This window comes from Alligator sinensis, unplaced genomic scaffold (genome assembly GCF_000455745.1).
Source record: "Alligator sinensis unplaced genomic scaffold, ASM45574v1 scaffold1248_1, whole genome shotgun sequence".
NCBI classification, from domain to species: Eukaryota; Metazoa; Chordata; order Crocodylia; family Alligatoridae; genus Alligator; species Alligator sinensis.
In genome coordinates, this window is record NW_005842645.1 from 101,133 (window position 1) to 120,650 (window position 19,518).

General features: G+C 39.2%; 1 protein-coding gene across 6 annotated transcripts in view; it reads left to right on the forward strand.

Annotated features, from left to right (window-relative positions):
* The window catches only part of MIB1 (mindbomb E3 ubiquitin protein ligase 1), a 104,533-nt gene extending 86,226 nt beyond the window's left edge, over positions 1–18,307 (forward strand). For 2 of the 6 annotated variants that reach the window (XM_025215453.1, XM_006033621.3), the window contains exons 19-21: positions 670–783; positions 1,354–1,454; positions 12,116–18,307. In XM_025215453.1, coding sequence (XP_025071238.1) covers positions 670–783; positions 1,354–1,454; positions 12,116–12,256 — 356 coding nt within the window. In that variant the 3' untranslated portion in view covers positions 12,257–18,307. The other 4 variants (XR_003096222.1, XM_025215454.1, XM_025215455.1 and 1 more) reach the window with 4 other exon arrangements.
* The last annotated feature ends 1,211 nt before the right edge of the window (positions 18,308–19,518 follow it).

Sequence of the window (19,518 nt, forward strand, 5' to 3'; positions counted from 1 at the left end):
GAAGATGCAAGAAAGGAAGAGCAGTCCATTAGGACAGAGTTAATGTCCCTCTACACTTCTTAAAGACTATTTACAAGAACTCGTATACGAAACTGTGATATCCTGTTGCTACAATCATGCACTATTCACTTCTTACAGAAGAATTTTACATTTTTCTGTGATGCAAACAAAGGATATAGATTTACCCTCCATCATACTTGACTTCAGAAATACTTACATTCTTCTGCTCCCAGGACAAGTGATACTTTTGGCTGTAGAAACAAGCAGGTGGTTGAGAAATTCTTAAAGGCTGTCTTCCCAGATGTATATGACCTTGCATACAAATTCTGCAGCACTGGTAAACACTAGAAGAAACTGAAAAGCAAATGCCACTTCATCCCAATAGTGGAGTTCTTGTCCTTGTTTATTTGCAGAAAATTGCTTTTTCAAAGTATGTTAAAATAAATAAATGAAATGGTTTTCAATGGAATTAAGGCAGGTCACATACAATGTGTAGTTTACAGATAAACTTTTGTGCTTTTATTACATGTGTATATATACACAACACAAATGGATTTTGCAGAAACTGCTTCATCTTGTAGGTAGATTAACTCATGGGTAGAGTAAAGTTTTAAAATAAAAATGCCTAAATTTACCTGACTTCAGAATGAAGTCTTTTTCTTTTTTCAGACTGTGCAAGCCTGATGAAGAAGTGTGTTCAGTGTCGTGCAGTGGTTGAGAGGAGAGTGCCTTTCATTATGTGCTGCGGTGGGAAAGGTACAGAAGATACCACTGATGATATTTGTGAGTGACTCAAAAACCCATGCTCTTTTCATCCAGCCTTCATTCTCAGCCTTTGAAAAGGGGTGGAACAGCAGTTAGAAACCTATTTTGGAGTTCCCATAGCAGTGCTGTTGGGGCATGCACTCTATATGTGGAGGGTGATTCTGGTTCTCTTCCTAACTTAGTGCCCCTCTTGACCAGCCCTAGTTACGCTGCTGGGTAGAATATGAGTATCGTCAACAGTCTGTAGCAGTATACTAAAGAAATATGCGAGCATACTTCACTTGTTGGTAACACCCATGTGAATGTTAGTGTAAGACAGGTCCCTAGATGTCTGCTGGCACTTTAAGCAACAACACAGGGAAAAATTGTCAGGAAAAAGTAGCTTATAAAAATTCTATTCAAATACATTTTCTGTTTTAGGCTTGACATTCCAGTGATGTCATATATAATAGGATTATTAACTCATTTTCTTTTGAAGAGTGTTATTTCTGTAATTCAGATGACTGGAAATACCTTGTGTCAACAGACTAGATTTTCTGTTTTGTTAGTGCTACATATTGTGTATTTAATATTTTCTCTGAACTATAGCGAGTGGAAACATTCCAGTTTTACAGAAAGACAAGGACAACACCAATGTTAATGCAGATGTACAGAAGCTTCAACAACAGTTACAAGATATCAAAGAACAGGTAAATAAAAAAAAAAAATTGGACATTACTTTTTTCTTGAACACAAAACATAATAAAACCTCTTGGAATTTGAAACAAAATGTCAAACATTTCAGTTCTCTTTTTCTGTTTAACTAGAGAGTTTTGTTTTGAGTAGTAAGGAGTGGTGTTTGGCTTCTCTGACATATAAATGTTCATCAATTAATGGGCAGCCATATTTAACAAGCTGTTTACTGGAATTTTCTTCATTAGTGTAACTGTACAGACATATGCGACTCAACTGATAAATGTAGGAATGAAAGGAGGAAAGAAATATTTTTTTTGTCTTTTGACTTGACAACGTTGTATATAGTTCTTTTACAGTGAAGCTATTTTTCATTGAGTGCCATTACAATTGGACGTTCCTCTTCACAGCACAGTATTTACAGTCCCAATGTAGGGGTGGTGTGCCTTCCTATACGGTATTGAACCATTTTTGCACATTTGCTGTCAGGTCGGTTGTTCAGGCTCCAGCAAATATGTGGTCTCATATAGGGTTGCAACAGGAAATACTGGTAGGTATGTGGATATAATTTTGAATTAGTCGTAGATAAGATTTTTTTTAAGTCTATAGTTAAGGCTTTTAAAAATCCTTGCTTGGAAAAGAGAAATTTATTAAAAAAAAAAACAACTTTGGGCAGATTTATACATTCAGAAGTAATTGGGTATGGCTGTATTTATCAACTAAGAGCATTGTAAGTGTCTGGACAAATTAAATGTTCTAAAACGCCATGAACAGACTACACACACTTTGAAACTAGTGTAGCCTTGCCCAATTTTCAGCTGATTTACCCCTGTGTAAATGAGACCATATTAGTGTAGAATGGCTTGAGTTAGGATTGGTCTCTCTGTGGCTTCTCTTTGACTTAGCTGATCGGTCAATCAAGTCATTCCACATAGTTTTGCACCCTCTCTGAGCTAAGATGAGCTGGCTGATCACTCCTCTGACCTCAACTGTTTCTTTTTTTTTTTTTTTTTTTTTTAATCTGGCACACTCAGAATCTGTTTCTTGCTCAAGTACTTCAAGAATTGGAGAACCTTTTCAGAAACACCCTTACCCTGTGTTTCATCTCTTAAGCTTTGCTATCTGGTGCTTTCCTCAAGAAGGTTGCTTCAGCTCATTGTGCTAACTCCTGGAACCAGAAGGAGACCCTCAATCTCATTTCTCTCTAGCAAGGTGAAAGTGCAACAGGCATTGAAAAATTCACCACAGCCAGGGCACCTAGGATGTCACTGCTGTGCAGATGGCTGCTGAGAGCTGTGGGATGAGCAGCAGTGCAGGATAAAGGTGAAGGACCTCAAACAGGGATGTCTGTCAGGGCCCTCCACTCAACTGCCAGATTTGTATACACATCTGTCTTATGAGAAGCTCAGCATGATCCTGGCAGCAGATACCAGCAGTGAGCCATAGTTCAATATTGAATCTGGCCAAAACATGGACTTAGATGTACATGAATGACATGGAGGAGCCTAACAGTGAGGTGGTTCCAGAGAGGTAGGCCTTGTTTGATAATCAGGAATCCAAGCTTTTACCTCAGCTTTTCAAGGAGAGTCTGGAAGCCTTTGAGTTTGGAGGTGTCCAGTCTTGTCAAACCAAACCTCAGCTGTCCAGCCCCACTGCCAACCACCTTATCGCCTTTGACAGAAAATCCCTCAGTAGTGGAGATGCCAATGAAGGCGGTAAGTGAATGTGTGTTTTGTGCCAGCTCATTCATGTTACCCTGGCCTCACTGCAGCCATTTTTTGTAGATGAGAACAAGCATATCCCTAGAGAGGTGAGCCGTCAATAACCACATGTGAGTGTCTGGCACCCTGTGTCCTACACCTATGACAGCTGAGAACTGGCAGTGGCATATCACTTTCCCTCCCCTTTTGGGGGGCGTGTCAAGCACAGAAGTAATCAAGTTGTGTTCAACACCCTAGCCTCTTATTGTAAGAGCACCTAAGCACACTTACGAGTGGAATACAAATAGTTAAAAGCAGCACTATTTTCTAGTGCAGCCAGTTCCATTAGCAGGTGCATGCACACCAGCACATTCGAGCACAAGTGTAGTCTCCCCAAGCCCTGAGTTGTGCTTACAGTCTTCCAAACCCATCTTGCTTTGATTATTGTAGGACTTGGATCACAACAGCTTTGAAATAAAGGTGTACATGAAGTGCAGGTGTAGTGCTCAGGCCAAGTTTTTATATTGCTGGAAGAAGGTGAAGGTTTGTCCACAGTTGCTGAATAATTGGCTGTGCTTCCCACTCCTCTAAGACCTCAGTGGGTATCATCCTGGTGAATAAACAAAGCTTATCTAGCAAGATTCTCTTTGGCTTTGAACACATACTTCTGCTGCACTTTTGTCACATTCACCAGGATTCCCTCTTCCCAAAATGGGGATTGCATGGGAAAATCAACAGGTATCATGCGCATGGCACTTGCATGCCCAAGAGCATTTCCCACCCTTTCCCAGCTGCTTGCTCACACTCATGACCTAGAAGTGTATTCCCACCTTCTGGAAAGTGTGGCGAAACCCATGCACTCCTTTTAGGTGTCCAATCTCAGATCAAGGTATTCAGAAAAGGTTCTAGGTATGGCATCCCACAAATTATAGGAAAGAAAAGGATTTCTGAAGCAGAGGATTGAACAGTGACCATTCAGTACATTTCTCTGCTTCCAGGGTCAGCAGCTGCAGCTCCTACAGCTTAAGGGTTGCAAGCACTGACACCCAGTACCTGGTGCACATGAGTAATGGAAGAAGAGGACAGACGAAATGCTCCTGGGAAGAAATTTGGTGGATTTCTCAAAAAGGTCTAGATGGAACAGTTCAAGGACCATTGTGTGGAGATTTTGCAGCAGGACATGAGCCAGGCAAGAACAGTGATGCAGAACCTGGTCAAGAGGGCTCTGGAATGACCAAGGAAGCAGTGACTGTGGTAAAAGAGACATTGGAGTTTCTCTAGGGAAGCCTCTAATTTGAGCTGTAAATGAAGCGCCTGATACTGGATTGCATAACCCGCCAGTTGAGGAAGTTCCACTCTAGCTCCTTTGCCCACTCTCATCCTTTGCTATGAATGTCTTCAGCAGCTGCTTTTAATGTGGGAGTCAAGTTACTCAACGTGCTGCAGCACTTGATGAAAACAGATTTCTAGGGTTAACAACATGGACAACAGAGCCCTAGGCTTCTGTTCCCCTACCAGAGACAGGGAGAACTGCTTTTTTCCCTCCTTCGTGCCAACCTGATACCTCTCACTCAAGTCCATAGGGCCCTTGACCTTGCAGTGGGCAGGGGGTAGTCTTTCTTCTGAGACTGAGGATTGCCTCCTGCTGGATTTAAAGTTCCTGTGCTGTTCATAAAGTTAAGCAGTTTTCCATTTGCACTCTGCCCTAATTCCAGTCTTTTGAAGACTCTTTGCTATTTCAGTGCATTTTGTTGTTCACTGTGTGGCTAGGTTTTTGTTTTTGCTAGATAAGACCTTTTGCTTGTTAAAAGAGCTTTATTGATCACTAAGCACGTACTTATATTTTGGCACAAGTCCAGTATAAAAGAATCACAGTAGTTCCACAGGATGGTAGTTACGTGGCAGATGTCCAAATCGAATGAGTAGACCAATAGGGCTGGACATATACAGTGTGGCACTGGCATGGTTCGGGTTCCCACTGTGGTCCACAGTACTCAGCAGCATGATGGAGAAAAGGACTGATGTATCCTGGAAGGGAGAGAGAAACAATTGCACTGTTTCCCACTAATCACCCCCACCTAACTCGGGGGGAGGGTTGAAAGTGTTAGGAGGAAAGACTTGAAACCCTTCTTTATGGCTGTGTACTCCTTACACACAGTATTCCAGCAGCAGTTGCTCATACCAAAATGGCTCAGTAGCAGTCAGGGGTTACCACCCTCCAAGTCACTATTGCCGTTCACTTCTTCACAGTTAGAGATTTTAATGTTGGTGATCTGCTTCAGCAGCTGTTGGACTAGCTTGGCACAGGTTTCAAGGAAAATGCCCTTCCTCTTCCTGAATTTCTTACTCTTTTGCTGTTGTCTCCCTTCTCCCATCAGTCTATACTTTTTTCAGTAATCAGAAGTCTGTGGCTGGTTCTAGAACAAGCCGTCCTCATTTGTAGCCATTTTCAGTAGAACGTGTTAGGAAGGAATGTGCCATAGAGCTTCATAGATGTTAGGGCTGGAAGGGACCTCGCAAGATCGTTGGGTGCAGCCCCCTGCCCAAAGGGCAGGAAGTCAGCTGGGGTCAGGGGACCCCAGCAAGGTGAGCATCCAGGCATTTCTTGAACATATCCAGAGTAGATGCTTGCACCATTTCTAGGAGGAGTCTATTCTAGACTCTGGAGACTCGGATGTTAAAGAAGTTTTTCCTTATGTCCAGTCTAAAATAGTCTTCCAGCAGTTTATGACCATTAGACCTCGTCTTCCCTTGGGGTGCCCTGGTGAACAGATGTTCTCCCAGTTCCTGATGCACATCCCTTATATACTTATAGGCTGCCACCAAGTCACCCGTGAGCCTTCTTTTCTCCAGGCTGAAGAGTCCCATGCCTCAGCCTCTCCTCATAAGGCCCACTCTCTTTGACTTCTAATTAGGTGCGTGGCTCTCCTCTGGACTCTGTCACGCTTAAGTTCATAGATTGTTAGGGGCTGGAAGGGACCTTGTAGGTCAGCAGGTCTAGTCCCCCTGCACTAGGAAGGAAAAGACAGCTGGGGTCAAGTAACCCCAGCGAGGTGACTGTCCAGTCTCCTTTTGAAGATTTCCAGGGAAGGTGACTGCACCACCACCAGAGGGAGTTTATTCCACAGTCTGGACACCTGGACTGTGAAGGAGTTTTTCTTGGGATTGAGCCTAAAGCAGACTTCCGGGAATTTGTATCCATTGCTCCTGGTCTTCCCCAGGGGTGCCCTGGTGAAAAGCTGTTCACCAAGTTCTTGATGTAGTGCCCTGGTGAACAGCTGTTCACCAAGTTCTTGATGTAGTTCCCTGATGTAGTGGTAAGCCACTACCAAGTCCCCTCTCAGCCTTCTTTTCTGTAGGCTGAAGAGGCCCAGGTCCCTCAGCCTCTTCTTATATGGCTTGTCTTGCAAGTCCCTGATAATATGGGTGGCTATTCTCTGGACCCTCTCAAGTTTTTCCATGTCCTGGTTAGACTGTGGTGCCCAGAACTGGACACAGTACTCCAGCTGCAGTCTCACCAGCGCAGAGTACAGTAGCAGTATCACTTCCTTAGTTTTTCACGGAATGCAACGGTTAATGCATGCTAGCATGTTGTTTGCCCTGGTGACCACAGCATTGCACTGCAGGCTCATGTTCATGAGATGGTCGATCACTACCCCTAGGTCCCTTTCGGCTGTGGTGCATGTCAAATTGTCGTCACTGAGCCTGTAGGTATGTTGGGGATTGTTTGCCCCCAGGTGGAGCACCTTACACTTCTGAGTGTTGAACTTCATCTGGTTCCGCTCTGCCCAGCTCTCTAGCCTGTCCAGGTCCACCTGTATCTGCAACCTATCTTCTGGCATGACCACGCTCCCCCATAACTTGGTGTTGTCCCCAAACTTGGCCAGTGAGCTTTTCACCCCCACGCCCAAATCATTGATAAAGATGTTGAAAAGCACTGGGCCAAGCACAGACCCCTGAGGCACACCACTGGCCACTTCTTGCCAGGACAACACAGATCCATTTATGAGAACTCTCTGGGTCCTACCATGCAGCCAGTTTTCCACCCACTGAACTGTTGAACAGTTAAGCCAACACTCATTCAATTTTTCCACAAGGATATCATGGGATACTAGATCAAAAGCCTTTTGGAAGTCTAGGTATATGTCGTTGACCTTCTCTCCCGTGTCCAGGTGGCGAGAGACCTGTTCATAGGAGGAGATGAAATTGGTAAGACCAGACCTACCCGTGATGAAGCCATGCTGGCTGTCGTTCAGAATCTTACCCTCAACAAGCATATCGCATATAGGTTCTTTAATGAATTTTTCCAGGTTTTTACTTGGGATGGAAGTTAGGCTGATTCTCTTATAGTTGCCCAGGTCCTCCCTCTTCCTCTTCTTGAAGATGGGCACAATGTTGGCCCTCTCCCCTGTGTGCCGTGATTTCTGAAAGAGTTTTGCCAGGTGTTCTGCAGTGACCACAGCCAGCTCCATCAGCAAGAGTGAAGTCCATATGGTCCTGCTGACTTGTAAATGTCTAGCTTTTCTAGTTGGTTTTGCACCAGCTCAGCATCCACAGTGGGAAGGCTGTCCTTCCCACCATGCCCCCTGTGATCCTTATCTCGCTTGTCTTTCCTCATTGTCTGGTAAAATACTGAAGCAAAGTGGGCATTCAGGAGTTCAGTTTTTTTCCTGAGTGTCCGTTACCAGCTGTCCCGAGGTGTTAAGCAGGGGACCCATGCTTCCATTTGTTTTGCTTCTGCTCTCTTCATACCTAAAGTAGGACTTCTCATTGTCCTTGGCTCCTTTGGCTAACTTAAACTCAGTCGCTGCCTTAGCTTTCCTAATCATTTCCCTGCAAGCACGGACCACTGTTGTATAGTCCTCCTTGAGGACTGTCCTTAGCTTCCACTGCATGTACGCCTCTTGTTTCTTTTTCAAGAGGACCGCAATGTCCCTATTGAGACAGGAGGGCTTGCCAGCCCTTTTGGTACCGTTCCTCTTCATGGGAACAGTTTTCTTTTGTGCTTTGAGGATCATGTCCTTGAGGAACAGCCGCTTTTCATGCACCCCATTCGCCTTCCATCCCTGGTCCTACATTGCTTCTCCTACTAATGCCTTGAGCCTGTTGAAGCTTCTCCACATCCTTTCTAAAGGAAAGGAGTCCAGAATTGAATGCAGTACTCTAGCTGCGGCTTCACAAGGCCAAGTAAAGCAGGAGGATGACTTGTGTCTTGCTTGAGATGCACCAGGGGATGAAAGCCAGAGTTTTATTTGCTTTGCCAGCAGCAGCATGGCATTCGTGGCTCATGTTCATCTTGTGATTAATCTTGACCCCCAAGTCTCTTTCGGTCATGGTGCTAGTGAGCACTGCCACGACTATAAGTATGATGTGAGTTCTTTCTCCCGAGGTAGAGCACCTCACATTTAGCAGTGTTGAATGTCATCAGGTTTTGATCCATCCACCTTGCAAGCCTATCCAGGTCAGCCTGAACCCCCAGCCTATCGTCTAGCATGATTGCACTTCCCCATACTTCGGTTTCATTGTTCCCTATAAGACAATGTTTCAGTGCACACCCTTGGTCCTGAACACTGTGTCTAGCTGCGTGCTCACACAAGTGTGCATTAGGAGGTGTTGGTAGACTTGGTGATGAAGTCTGTATTCATTACCATGACATGGTGGGCACTTTGTGGAGTTCAAAGCAAGAGATGTTGATATTGGTCTGTGTGGCACAAAATGTCCATTTCAAGTCTGGCAGTTGAGGGTTTTCTGCAACTGATAACATTTTAATTGCATGATAAATGTAATTTCTGCCAAGAGCCCTTAGAATTATTTTAAGTGTAGTGTTTCGTTATTTGCTTCAACAGTTTACTCATAATATTACCTTGGTATTTGTGTGTTCTTAATTTTTGCTTGCTCTTTTCAACAGGTATAAACCTGAGTTTCAACTCTTACTTTTACTGTTACTTTGATATGCTACTGCAATAAGCTTTTGAAGCTATTTCTGATGTCAGGCAGAAGTGATGTCTAATGTCAGCTAAATTCCACTCATAAGTTTTCAGGGATTCCCTGAATATTAGCCACTCTCATTTTCAAATAAATTGTATTTTACCATTCTTTGTAAATTAAATCACCATTTTTATACTGTTTTAAATGGATTTACTTCAATATCACATTGCATCTGTACATTTTTTGGAGGCATGTTATCAGAAATAAAGGATTGATACAGGGTCTAACTTGACACCCTTACCAGACTTTTGATGAGAGGGTAATGCTCAAATAGACTTTTTAGCAATATTGTATGCTGGTAATAGTTTCTTGTTACAATCGCCACTTTTTGAAATTATCTTAACTTTATCTGTAGATCACTATATTACTAAGAACAGACTAGATGCCTTTCTGATGGTATTTTAGAATGAAGATATCTATCTGCTCCAAGGACAGAATTTTCATGTTACCCTGCAGCGGAAAGGAGTTAAATATCTTTTATCTATATGACATGGGATGTCAAATATAAAAAAGATTGACTTGGCACCAAAAGCAGGTTAAAGCATGTTCTGGCAAAATAATAATAAAGCTGAAATACCTACCAGTTGTTTGCTTTCCTTATTACAAAAGATGGAAAGGAGCCTTACAACTAATAAGGATAGCCTTGGAAGGCAGGCAAGAAGACTTACCACTCCTAGACTGTTATTTAAAACTGCTACTATGTGGAAGTGAGTAGACATTAAAATATTGTATTAAAATGAAACTAGTGACTTGCAGTTAATATTCACCAGTTACATTAAGGTGGAATGTGAGTTATTTGATAGCACTGCATACAGTTGGGAGAAGTCCTCATTTTGAGGTTGAAACACTAATGTTTAACTGAAGTTGCAAGTAAATGAGTAATCAAAATGAATTCTACCTTCATTCCTTGGGCAGAATGTACATTGACAGAGTTCTATCATGTGTATATTCATTTTCAAATTATTGTTCAGAGTATTGGAGAGAAATGGATTCTAGATTCTGACTTGTATCTTATGATTAGACTCAAACATAAGGTGCATGACTATAGCACATACAAGAAGGATTTCAAGGCTTTCCACAGAGGATGAGATTTGGGGTTTATATTCCAAGTCATTTTCCACATGGATTTCCTTTTGCTCTATTGATTTATGGATATGCTACAGGAGAAAGCTGCTTCATACTCATAGGTTATCAATGAAGAATCTTCTTTTACTTGGACACAGTTACCACAGATAATAAGGATGCTACATAGGTGTCCCAATAAAACATGAAAGTAAACATTTAGCTTGAGTGAGGAATGGAGTGGAAGCACTGATTTAGTTGGTCCTTTGCAAGGCTTTAATAGAACATAATTTTATTAATTTAGAGTTACCAATTTTTTCCCCTTGAGAATGAATGAAATTGCAAATGTAAATTGCTTTGAAGAGTTCAAGATCTCACTTTAAAGTATTTTAGTAGCTCCCTCAGTATACTGACTTCATATAAATTAAATGGTTGTATGGAATTTAGCCAAATTTAATGTGTCATCTTTCTAATACATAGAAATCATAGTTGAAAGGGACTTTGAGGGTTATCTAGTCCCATATTCCTATACAAATGCAGAAATTGTCATTCCTTAACCATTCCAAGTAAATGCCTATTTAGTCAGTAGAATTGGAGGCGTACTTAAGATACATTCTGTAGTCATACTACTGTAGGTACACCTCTCTCTATAATGAACTTCTATGGGAAACGTAGAGTGACTTAGAGAATACGTTAGAAAAAACAGTACACAGTTTAGGGGTGTTCAGAAAACATGGATTTGGAAACTTAGTGTATAATATTAAAGTTTTTGATTTGTATGTTATTTAAAGGATTCTACTAGTCATTGCTACAGTTGTGAGTAATATGATACAGATGTCTTGTAAGCACATCAATAGATGGTATTGTAAATTCTATGCTTTATAAGCAGTGTGTTTATTTAACAGCTCGTTAATGTAATAACATTACAGTGTGCTAGTCTGATGCAGCTTTTGACCTTTACTCTTTTTGGGTCCGGCTAGGTCTCGTGTTTGTATGTGGAAAGTTGAGATAAGTAAATATGTTGTACTTTTTAAACTAGTGGTTCTCAACCTGTTTAGAATCAGGGCAGCCCTCCTATATATAGAGGGAGACAGAGAGAGATAATAGAGATATAAATACAGGAGGGCTCCCCAGATAGATAGAGATTTTTTTAATTTTTTTTAATTTGGTAGTATCCCTGGTTGAGAACCATTCTTGTGTTCCTTTGGCTTACCTCAGCAGTTCTCAACTGAGGTACTGCTACAACAGCCAGCTGGGACTGCCCAACATGGTTCATTGCACAGCCAAGTAAGCATAAAGCCTGAAGATTCTCCTTTTTATAGCGTTAGCACTTCCCAGTCTGGCCCCCCATGCTCCTTGTGGAAAGAGAGAAACTGTCCTGTACGATGAGGGAGCCAGACTGAGAAAACTGGTGTGCCTGTCTCTCTTGGTTTATCTGGCTGTGTGCTGAGGCACATAGGGCAATTCCAGCTGTCTGCCACAGCACACCTGAAAGAGTATTGTGGCGCTCCATTTGAGAATGAATGACTGATTTAAACAAATAAGTGCACTTAGATTTTTCTTTCCTGAAAATTACATCAAGAACTTGAAAAAACTGCAGTTGAATATTGCTTATTTATGTCATATTTGAAGGCCCAGCTGACACTCTCATCTGCCTACTGCAGGATTTACTTATTTATGAAGAAATGAGTTGAGAAAACTGAATTGTTACCCTTTTGTGAATAAACTGCAGAAAGAAATATTAAATTACAGGTTAAATGCAACTAGTAAAATTTGCTATTCTATATTTAGTAATAAAGGCAGGTTATTGAATATCTATTCTATGACTTGGTTTTTCTGTGGCATATTGTTACATTTCCAGTAGTTCCTAGATTACAAAGTAGGGGTTTTCTTCCCTTTGACATTAATTATGTCAAACTGTTTTACAGACCATGTGCCCTGTGTGTTTGGATCGTCTGAAGAACATGATTTTCCTCTGCGGTCATGGAACGTGTCAGCTTTGTGGAGACCGAATGAGTGAATGCCCTATATGCCGCAAGGCTATTGAACGAAGAATCCTTTTGTATTGAGTAATAAAACAAGTGTCCTCTGTTAGTTTCTTCAGTTCTTAGTATGTTTTGCTCGTCAAATCTCCGTAAGCTTTGAAAGGCTGTTGAAGGTTCTAACAAATATACATTTCTTATAAAGCAGCATGTGTAATTGCTTAAAGACTGTGAATGCACCAAAAAGACTTTGGTGTATTCTTTTGCACCAAACAGTATTTGAACAGTTAGCTGGTAGTTGTACTGTTAGGAGACACTTAAGCTTAGGCTAACCTAATAAAGCAGTCTTTTCCCCCTTAAAGTTCCAAGTGTTAAGGGACAATCTTGATTTCTGTTTTTGTATCTTTAAAATTTTCTATTTATGTGTAAACTCTGTCTGCCAGCAAGTGATGTACTTTTTATACTGTCACTTGCTTTCAAATATAGATTTTTAGTTTTCACATCTTCAGTGTATGCTCAGTTGTCAAATGACCTCACAGTAATTTTGTCTTGAAAGGTACAGTAGTGCAAAATCAGCACAAAGTATTCAAAGTAATACTCAATACCATACAGTTCCTATAAGATCGGGCATTAGACAATAACCCCAGGATAACTTTTTAATGTGCCTTGTTCAGCTATATGTGGATTCAGATTAATGTCTAGAATTAATAAAAGGAAGTAAATTTACAAAGGTTGTGTTCCCAACATTATACTTCAGTTTTACAGGATCAAGTTAAATTAAAGTAGAAATTTTAATCCATTTAGCAAAATAATTAATATGTAAAATTATTTTTCAAATACCCTGAAAAGAAGAGCAATCACACCATTAGACATTTTATTAGTTTTACACCTTAAAATAGAAATGTTTAAAATATAGCCGCTATGGCCACTGAACAATTTTGGGTCTTGTGATTTTAAGAATCTGGGTGATACAGTTTTACCTTTGGTTCTGTTGAAAAATCCTAAATGTGTTTTAAAGACTTTTCTGTTGCAGATTTTGTATTCCTTAAACAAAATAATGGATGTTTGCTCTATTAAGTCAGCCTTCAAAAAATTGTCTCTAGGCAACAGTAGCAGCTGTACTGTACTGTACAGCAGCAAAGGAGATGAATTTTATGTCTGTTCATCTCAGTCAGGTATTAACTTCAGAACCCAGTTGGGACCATTTAGTAGCTAATATTGTTAAGTTGGTGTTGACAGGTCTTTGGGTTTTAGGAAACATGGCTAGAAGGATTGAAACTGGTTGTGGGAGTTAACTATGATTTAAGTGGCACTTAAAAATCTGCTTGGTTCTTCGGATACTACTGCCGGTAATGCCTAAACACAGAGAGCTGCTCAATAACAGTTGTGTTCTCCTGGAGAACGGGACCACAAGTCAAATTTCAGAAATGGAGTTAAATTCAGAATTTGTGCAACTAGTCGTGGCAAATATTTACTCCAAAGCACTTCAACAGTTGCTCTTACTGACTGAGCAATATGCAATCAGTCCATCTAGACCAGTGGTTCTCAACCTTTTTAGACTCAAAGCACCCCTTTCTCTCTCTTTTGACTACAGAATTCTTTTGCTGCAAAGAATTCAGAAAGACCACAGCAGGTCTCAGTGCATTTTTAATACTGTGGATTCCTATTTGAAATCTCTGGGTTTACCTTATGAATAATTTTTGCACGCCTAACATTGCATGGCACCCTTGACAGCATCTTGTGACACCCTGCTTGAGAATTACTAACCTAGATGGTGATAGGAAACTCTAGTGGTTTCTTGGAAAATCATGTGATGAAAGACGATAGCAAAATTTCCCTCCAGCTTCTTTCTCAATTTTATACTCTTTTCAGTAGTTTTGCAATGAATATCAAAATCTTACTTTAATCCAAATCAGTATTCAGTTTTCTGATGTTAAGTCACTTCTTCCTATGTGTTGCTATAATACATAGATTATTTCTGGTCGGATGAAATAGTTCTCTCACGCTTGCTTCTTTTAGACCCTTTACTGTAAAAAGTTGCTCATAATTTCTATAAGAAACAATGTTTTGGTGACCATTTTGTCTCAAAACTGATTCTGATTGCTTTAGCAGCAAAGATTGGAATTTGCTGCCCTGGCTAGATATAGGATTTCTCAAATTTGAGAGAAATTTTATTCTGTGCTCTTGAATACCTACAGAATCTCTGATGCAAGGTATTTTCCAATTCTTAGGAAAATGATTTCATAGTTCCTAGTGCTTTATCTTCTTGTTATTTGGCCTGATTCTGTGACTTGTAATCTACAGCATTTCCCCTCATGATAGGAAAACTCTTTCCTTATCCTTCCACCTTAATAGACACATTTTTTGAGCACTGGATCCTTATTTTTCAGAAAGTTTCCATTAAATCAGTATAAAGACTGTCCGTTTATCACTGCTTGGGAAATGCAGATCAAACTTGACACCCCCCACCAGTTATATTCATTTGGTTAATTTCTATGCCATAACAACTGATATTTTCCTAAAACTTAAGCCTTGGAGCAAGCCAATATTATGACCATTATTTTTCATGCAGTTTTCCACATGAGTTAAACTCTGGGTGAAATCTTATCCTCTATAGAATTCAGAGAGTGTTTTTTCCTTCCTTGAAGTCGGTGAGTATTTTGGCTTCAGTAGCATCAGGATTTCACTAACTGTGCTTTTTCTCTTCTGTCTGATCTCAGATTTTCTGGTTTTGTTTGATTAAATGTTAATTTAGGATCCAACTAATACTTGAACATGATTCAACTGGGCATTAGCTGTGTGTGTCACCTGGGTGAGATTTTTTTTCTAGTGAACTAAAACAAAGCATCCAGAATAGAAAATAGGAGGGAAATTCTACCGGCGTTGCAGCTTCTTAGAGCGCATAAGTTGCATCCGAAGGTGAGAAGAAATTTGTTACCCATTTACTTTATATGTTTCAATTCCACACTTGCTTTTAAAAGTAAAAAGAGCTGAAGGTGCTTTTCCTTAGAGCTTTACTTTCTACATCCTTGGTTTGTCTTTGTTATTACAACTTAATAGATCTATTCAATTTGTATTCATCCTTGGTAAACAGTGTTTTGTTCAGATGGAAATAAAAAATACATTTCAGAGATTTAATGTGATATTTTCATGACATTGAGCCTAATAGTTTGGTTAGGAATTTTATTAAATTAGTAGTTGTACAGCTTTGACTTGGTGTTTAAGATGCTAACATTGGATTCTAGTTACAGGTCAACTGTTTCTTTAAATCTGTAAAATGGAAATTTAATTTAAAATGACTTTTTAGTTAAGAAAGAATATCATAAACAATATGATATAAATCTGGTTAGATTTACACCCTGCTTTCTGATTGCAATACAGATTGAAGCTAATTATGTAGCTAGTACTGAAGAAATCTGCTTTATCAGACTGTTGCACAGTGTATTCACACTCTTTAATAATAGTGTGTGTGCTAGCCAATATTTTCTGAAACGCTTGCAGGCTTCTTTTGGATACCCTTTATGTGGTAACCAGGATGTCAAAAAAAAGAAGAAGAAAAAAGAAAAGAAAAGGTAAGACTCAAAAAGGTAGATGGAAAATTATGGCAAGTAGGGAAAAAGAGGAGTGTGAGTGAGTGTTATTGAGCAAAAGATGACTTTTTTACCAAAACAGGGAACCAGAGTAAAATCAGTAAATAGTTGGCATTAATTTAATGCACTTATTTAAGAAGTTCAGGCATCTTTTCAGGTTTTTCTTTCTTAGTCATAGAACAATTCCCCAAGTGTTAAAGTTGTTTTGGAATTAAATATATTGGAAGAACTTCTTCAATTGTATATATCTTGATATGATGGTAAAGAGTGACATTATAGCTGTGATGGTCCAGAAGTTATATGAGGCAAGGATTTCTTAGGGTGGTATCTTTTATTGGACAGCTATGTAACTGGGATAGCTTTAACTTTAACTCTATCTTAGCTACATAGTTGGTCCAGTAAAAGATACCCACCTAAGAAGTCCTTGCCTCCTGAATGTCTTGATACACTTTCACAAGTGCTTTAAAGTTATAGTGTACCAATTACATGCAGAATATTCTAAAAGATTTGCTTGAGCATCTTCCTTCCCATGTGTTAAGAGCAAATTGAAGTTGGTTCTACACGCATACTTTTAAAGGAAGCATGATGTCTTAAGTCCAAACTGATGCAGTTTTTTAATAAGCTAATGAGCTTAAACACTTCAGAACTTCTTTATGTTCCTGATTGTATATTTAGAACAAAGTACCTTTCGGGCCCATTGCCTTGTTCGTACCTCCTGCTATATAGTGAGTGCCAGTTTGAAGGCATTTGGCACTTTTCAGGATTTGGGCCATTTAATATATATTTTCCTTTTTTTAAAACACTAAGTAGTTCTAGGTTACTTTAAACAGGATCCCTTTGTTAAACTGGAAAGACAGTAAACTCAAGTTACTTTGTAAATGTGAAAGTTCCTTTTAAAACTAGTTGAGTTCTAAACTTGAACTGTATAGAGATTACAGTGGATTTTCACAAGTAAAATGTTGTCATTTTAGTTTTACATTAACAATTTTAAATCTCATTTTACAGACTTGTGAAATTAGCTCTTAAAAATCTGCTTTGACCTTGCTATTTTTGTGTAGATAGTTGGTAGAGATTTCATTTTACTAATTTATATCTCAGTGTTAATGAAATTTTGCAGCATATATAAACTAATTTGTTGAAGATGCTTTGAGTATTTGGTCTCTGAACTCTGTAATATTAAAAATTAAATGTCAGACATTTAATTTTGCTCTTTTCAATGGTAGCTAGGGAATTGCAGAGCCTGGACCATTCTTAGTGCTGAATGGATGAGTCTCAAGTTTTAACTTGTAAAACACTAATGTTACGTTTAGTAACTACCTCCTTTTCTCTTAGAGAGTTAAGTTCTACAGTCTACACTAATTCTTCTTTATCTTTGGAAAGGGGTAGAAGAACACTACAGTTTTTGTTTTGCATCAGTTTCGGTGCCTGAATAATGTCCTGATGGGTTACTGCTCACTGTATAAATGATCTACAGTAGAGATATGATTGCCACAGTACTGTACGTTCCTGGGTTTTTTTTCCTTTTTCTAAGTTGCTGCATTTCATATGCTATTTTCTTCTACATAATACATAATTCATTTTATTCACAAAACAAAGTTTATTGTCTAAAAAAGTTTGTGTGCCATTTTCTATAGCTATAACTACAGCAAGTATGAAAGTTCTGACTCAGGGCTTTTTAACAACTTAAACACGTTAACAAATGTTCTCCAGTGCATCTTGGAGAGTGTTAGAGTTTTAATGATTGTATAGTGCCTTGGTAGAACTATTGAATGGGCAGCAGCCATAGAATCCTTGTGGAATGCAAGTATGCTTGAATAAAAGTACTGAGTTAATGCAGCATACCTCCTGCATTTGTGCCATGTACTTACGTACTTGTATTTCTACAAAGAAAAGTTAGCAGATTTAGATCTTGTTAGACTTTCTGCAAATTGTTTGATTACTGTACCCAGTAGAGCAATTATCATTGGGGCCTGAGAGGTGAGTGGGACAGTATTCAAAGTCCCACAAATAGCATTTGTGAGAGGGTGGATAGCACATTCTATGTAACTAAGTTTTTAGTATGAAGGGGAGAGATCATTTTATAAACAGATTTCTAGAAAAGTTAGTGTTATAGGTCTGACCTAGTAATTTTTTTTCTTAAAAAAACTCACAAAATAAAACAAAAACAAAATGAATTATAAGTCTGCATGGCATTTCCTAGTTAAGAAAGTACAAGTCTTACTTTGAGCTTCTAGGAAGAATGTTCTTTGTCCTAAGCTTAGTTTCATTATGAATGCAGCTGATTCTGTAGTAGAACATGGATTTTTCCGAACCACAGCAATGTGCTTTCCTTTTGTTTAAAAACAGCTTTGTATTCAGTAAAATGTAAGTGTTGATATGACTGTTTTATTGGATTAAATTCAAAGTTGTGTGTGTGAATGTAGTTGATTTTTTTTTCTGTACTGAAAGTAGCTTACATAATTGCTTTGATTTAAAAATGCTTAGCAAGGCCTAAGCTTTTCAAAACAAATGCTAATGTATCGTCTTGTTAATAAAACTTATTATGTAATGAGTTGTATTTGGACTTTTTTCAAAAAGCTTAGATAAAAGGGTGTTTGCATCAAACTAACATCTGAGAGCTAATATTTTGGTGGAGGCTATTGGAAAGGAGAGATCAATTCATTTGTTTTGCTTTTTATTTGAACTTCATTAAAAGTGAAAACTTCTAATAGCATTGGAGCCCTTCCAAAGAGCTATTAAAAGTACATGAGCAATCTGAGCAAAAGTTCGGTAATTTTTTCAAAACAGTGGAACATGATATCGCAGAATAGACTGGGTACTTTGGTTCCGTAACACAGTAGATCCTGGGCTTTTTGTAATAGGGGTCATTTGTATCTGGCTTCATTTGCAGTGGGTTGCCAAAATGAGAAACAAACTGTTCGACTGTTTCCTGTGGCTTTTATTTCAAAGGTTACTGTTTCTTTACTCCACTGTTTGGTGGAACTCATCAGAAGTCCCATGCAGCTGCTGACTGCAGCTCTCTAGACCCCTAGTTACTTCATAAGCTTTCATCTTCACATCAGGGGGCTGGGTCGTGGTAACTTCAGCCAGCAAAGTATCAAGTTCTCTTGGGTGTAGAAGGACTTTTATCCAGACTTTAATTCTGGTTCTTTGAGCTGTTCAGAGAGATTATTTACAGCAATCTGAAATTTATTTTTTAATTAACTATAGTAATAGATTCTTAAATAGGTAACTACTTGTTTCTGTTGTTGACTTTCTTCAGCTTGTGCTATAGAAATGGGAAATATGGAGGCTTGATAGAATTATATAAAAGATTGTAAGGGATCTTGGGAGGTCATCTTGTCCAAAACCTGGCCAAGGCAGGATCGTCCCTGTCCATTCCAAACAGGTGTTTGCCTAACCTTTTCTTTAAAATTTCCAGTAACGAAGATTCCACAGTCTCTTGAGGTAGTTTGTTCCAGTGCTTACCCATCCTCATAGTTAGAAAGTAAACTATCATATCCAGCCTAGGATTTCCCTTACTGCAATTTAAGACTCCAACTCCTTGTCCTGTCCCCAGTGGCCAGAGAGAATAGTCTATCAACATCTTTGGTATCACTACCCTTCAGGCATTTGAAAGCAGTTATTAAATCCCATCTCAGCTGCCTTTTTTCCAGACTAAATCCCACTTCTAATCTTTTGTTGCTTTCTTCTGGAGCCTTTCTAATTTGAAGTGCAGTGCTCAAAACTGGAGAAAGTACTTCAGGTAATGCCTCACCG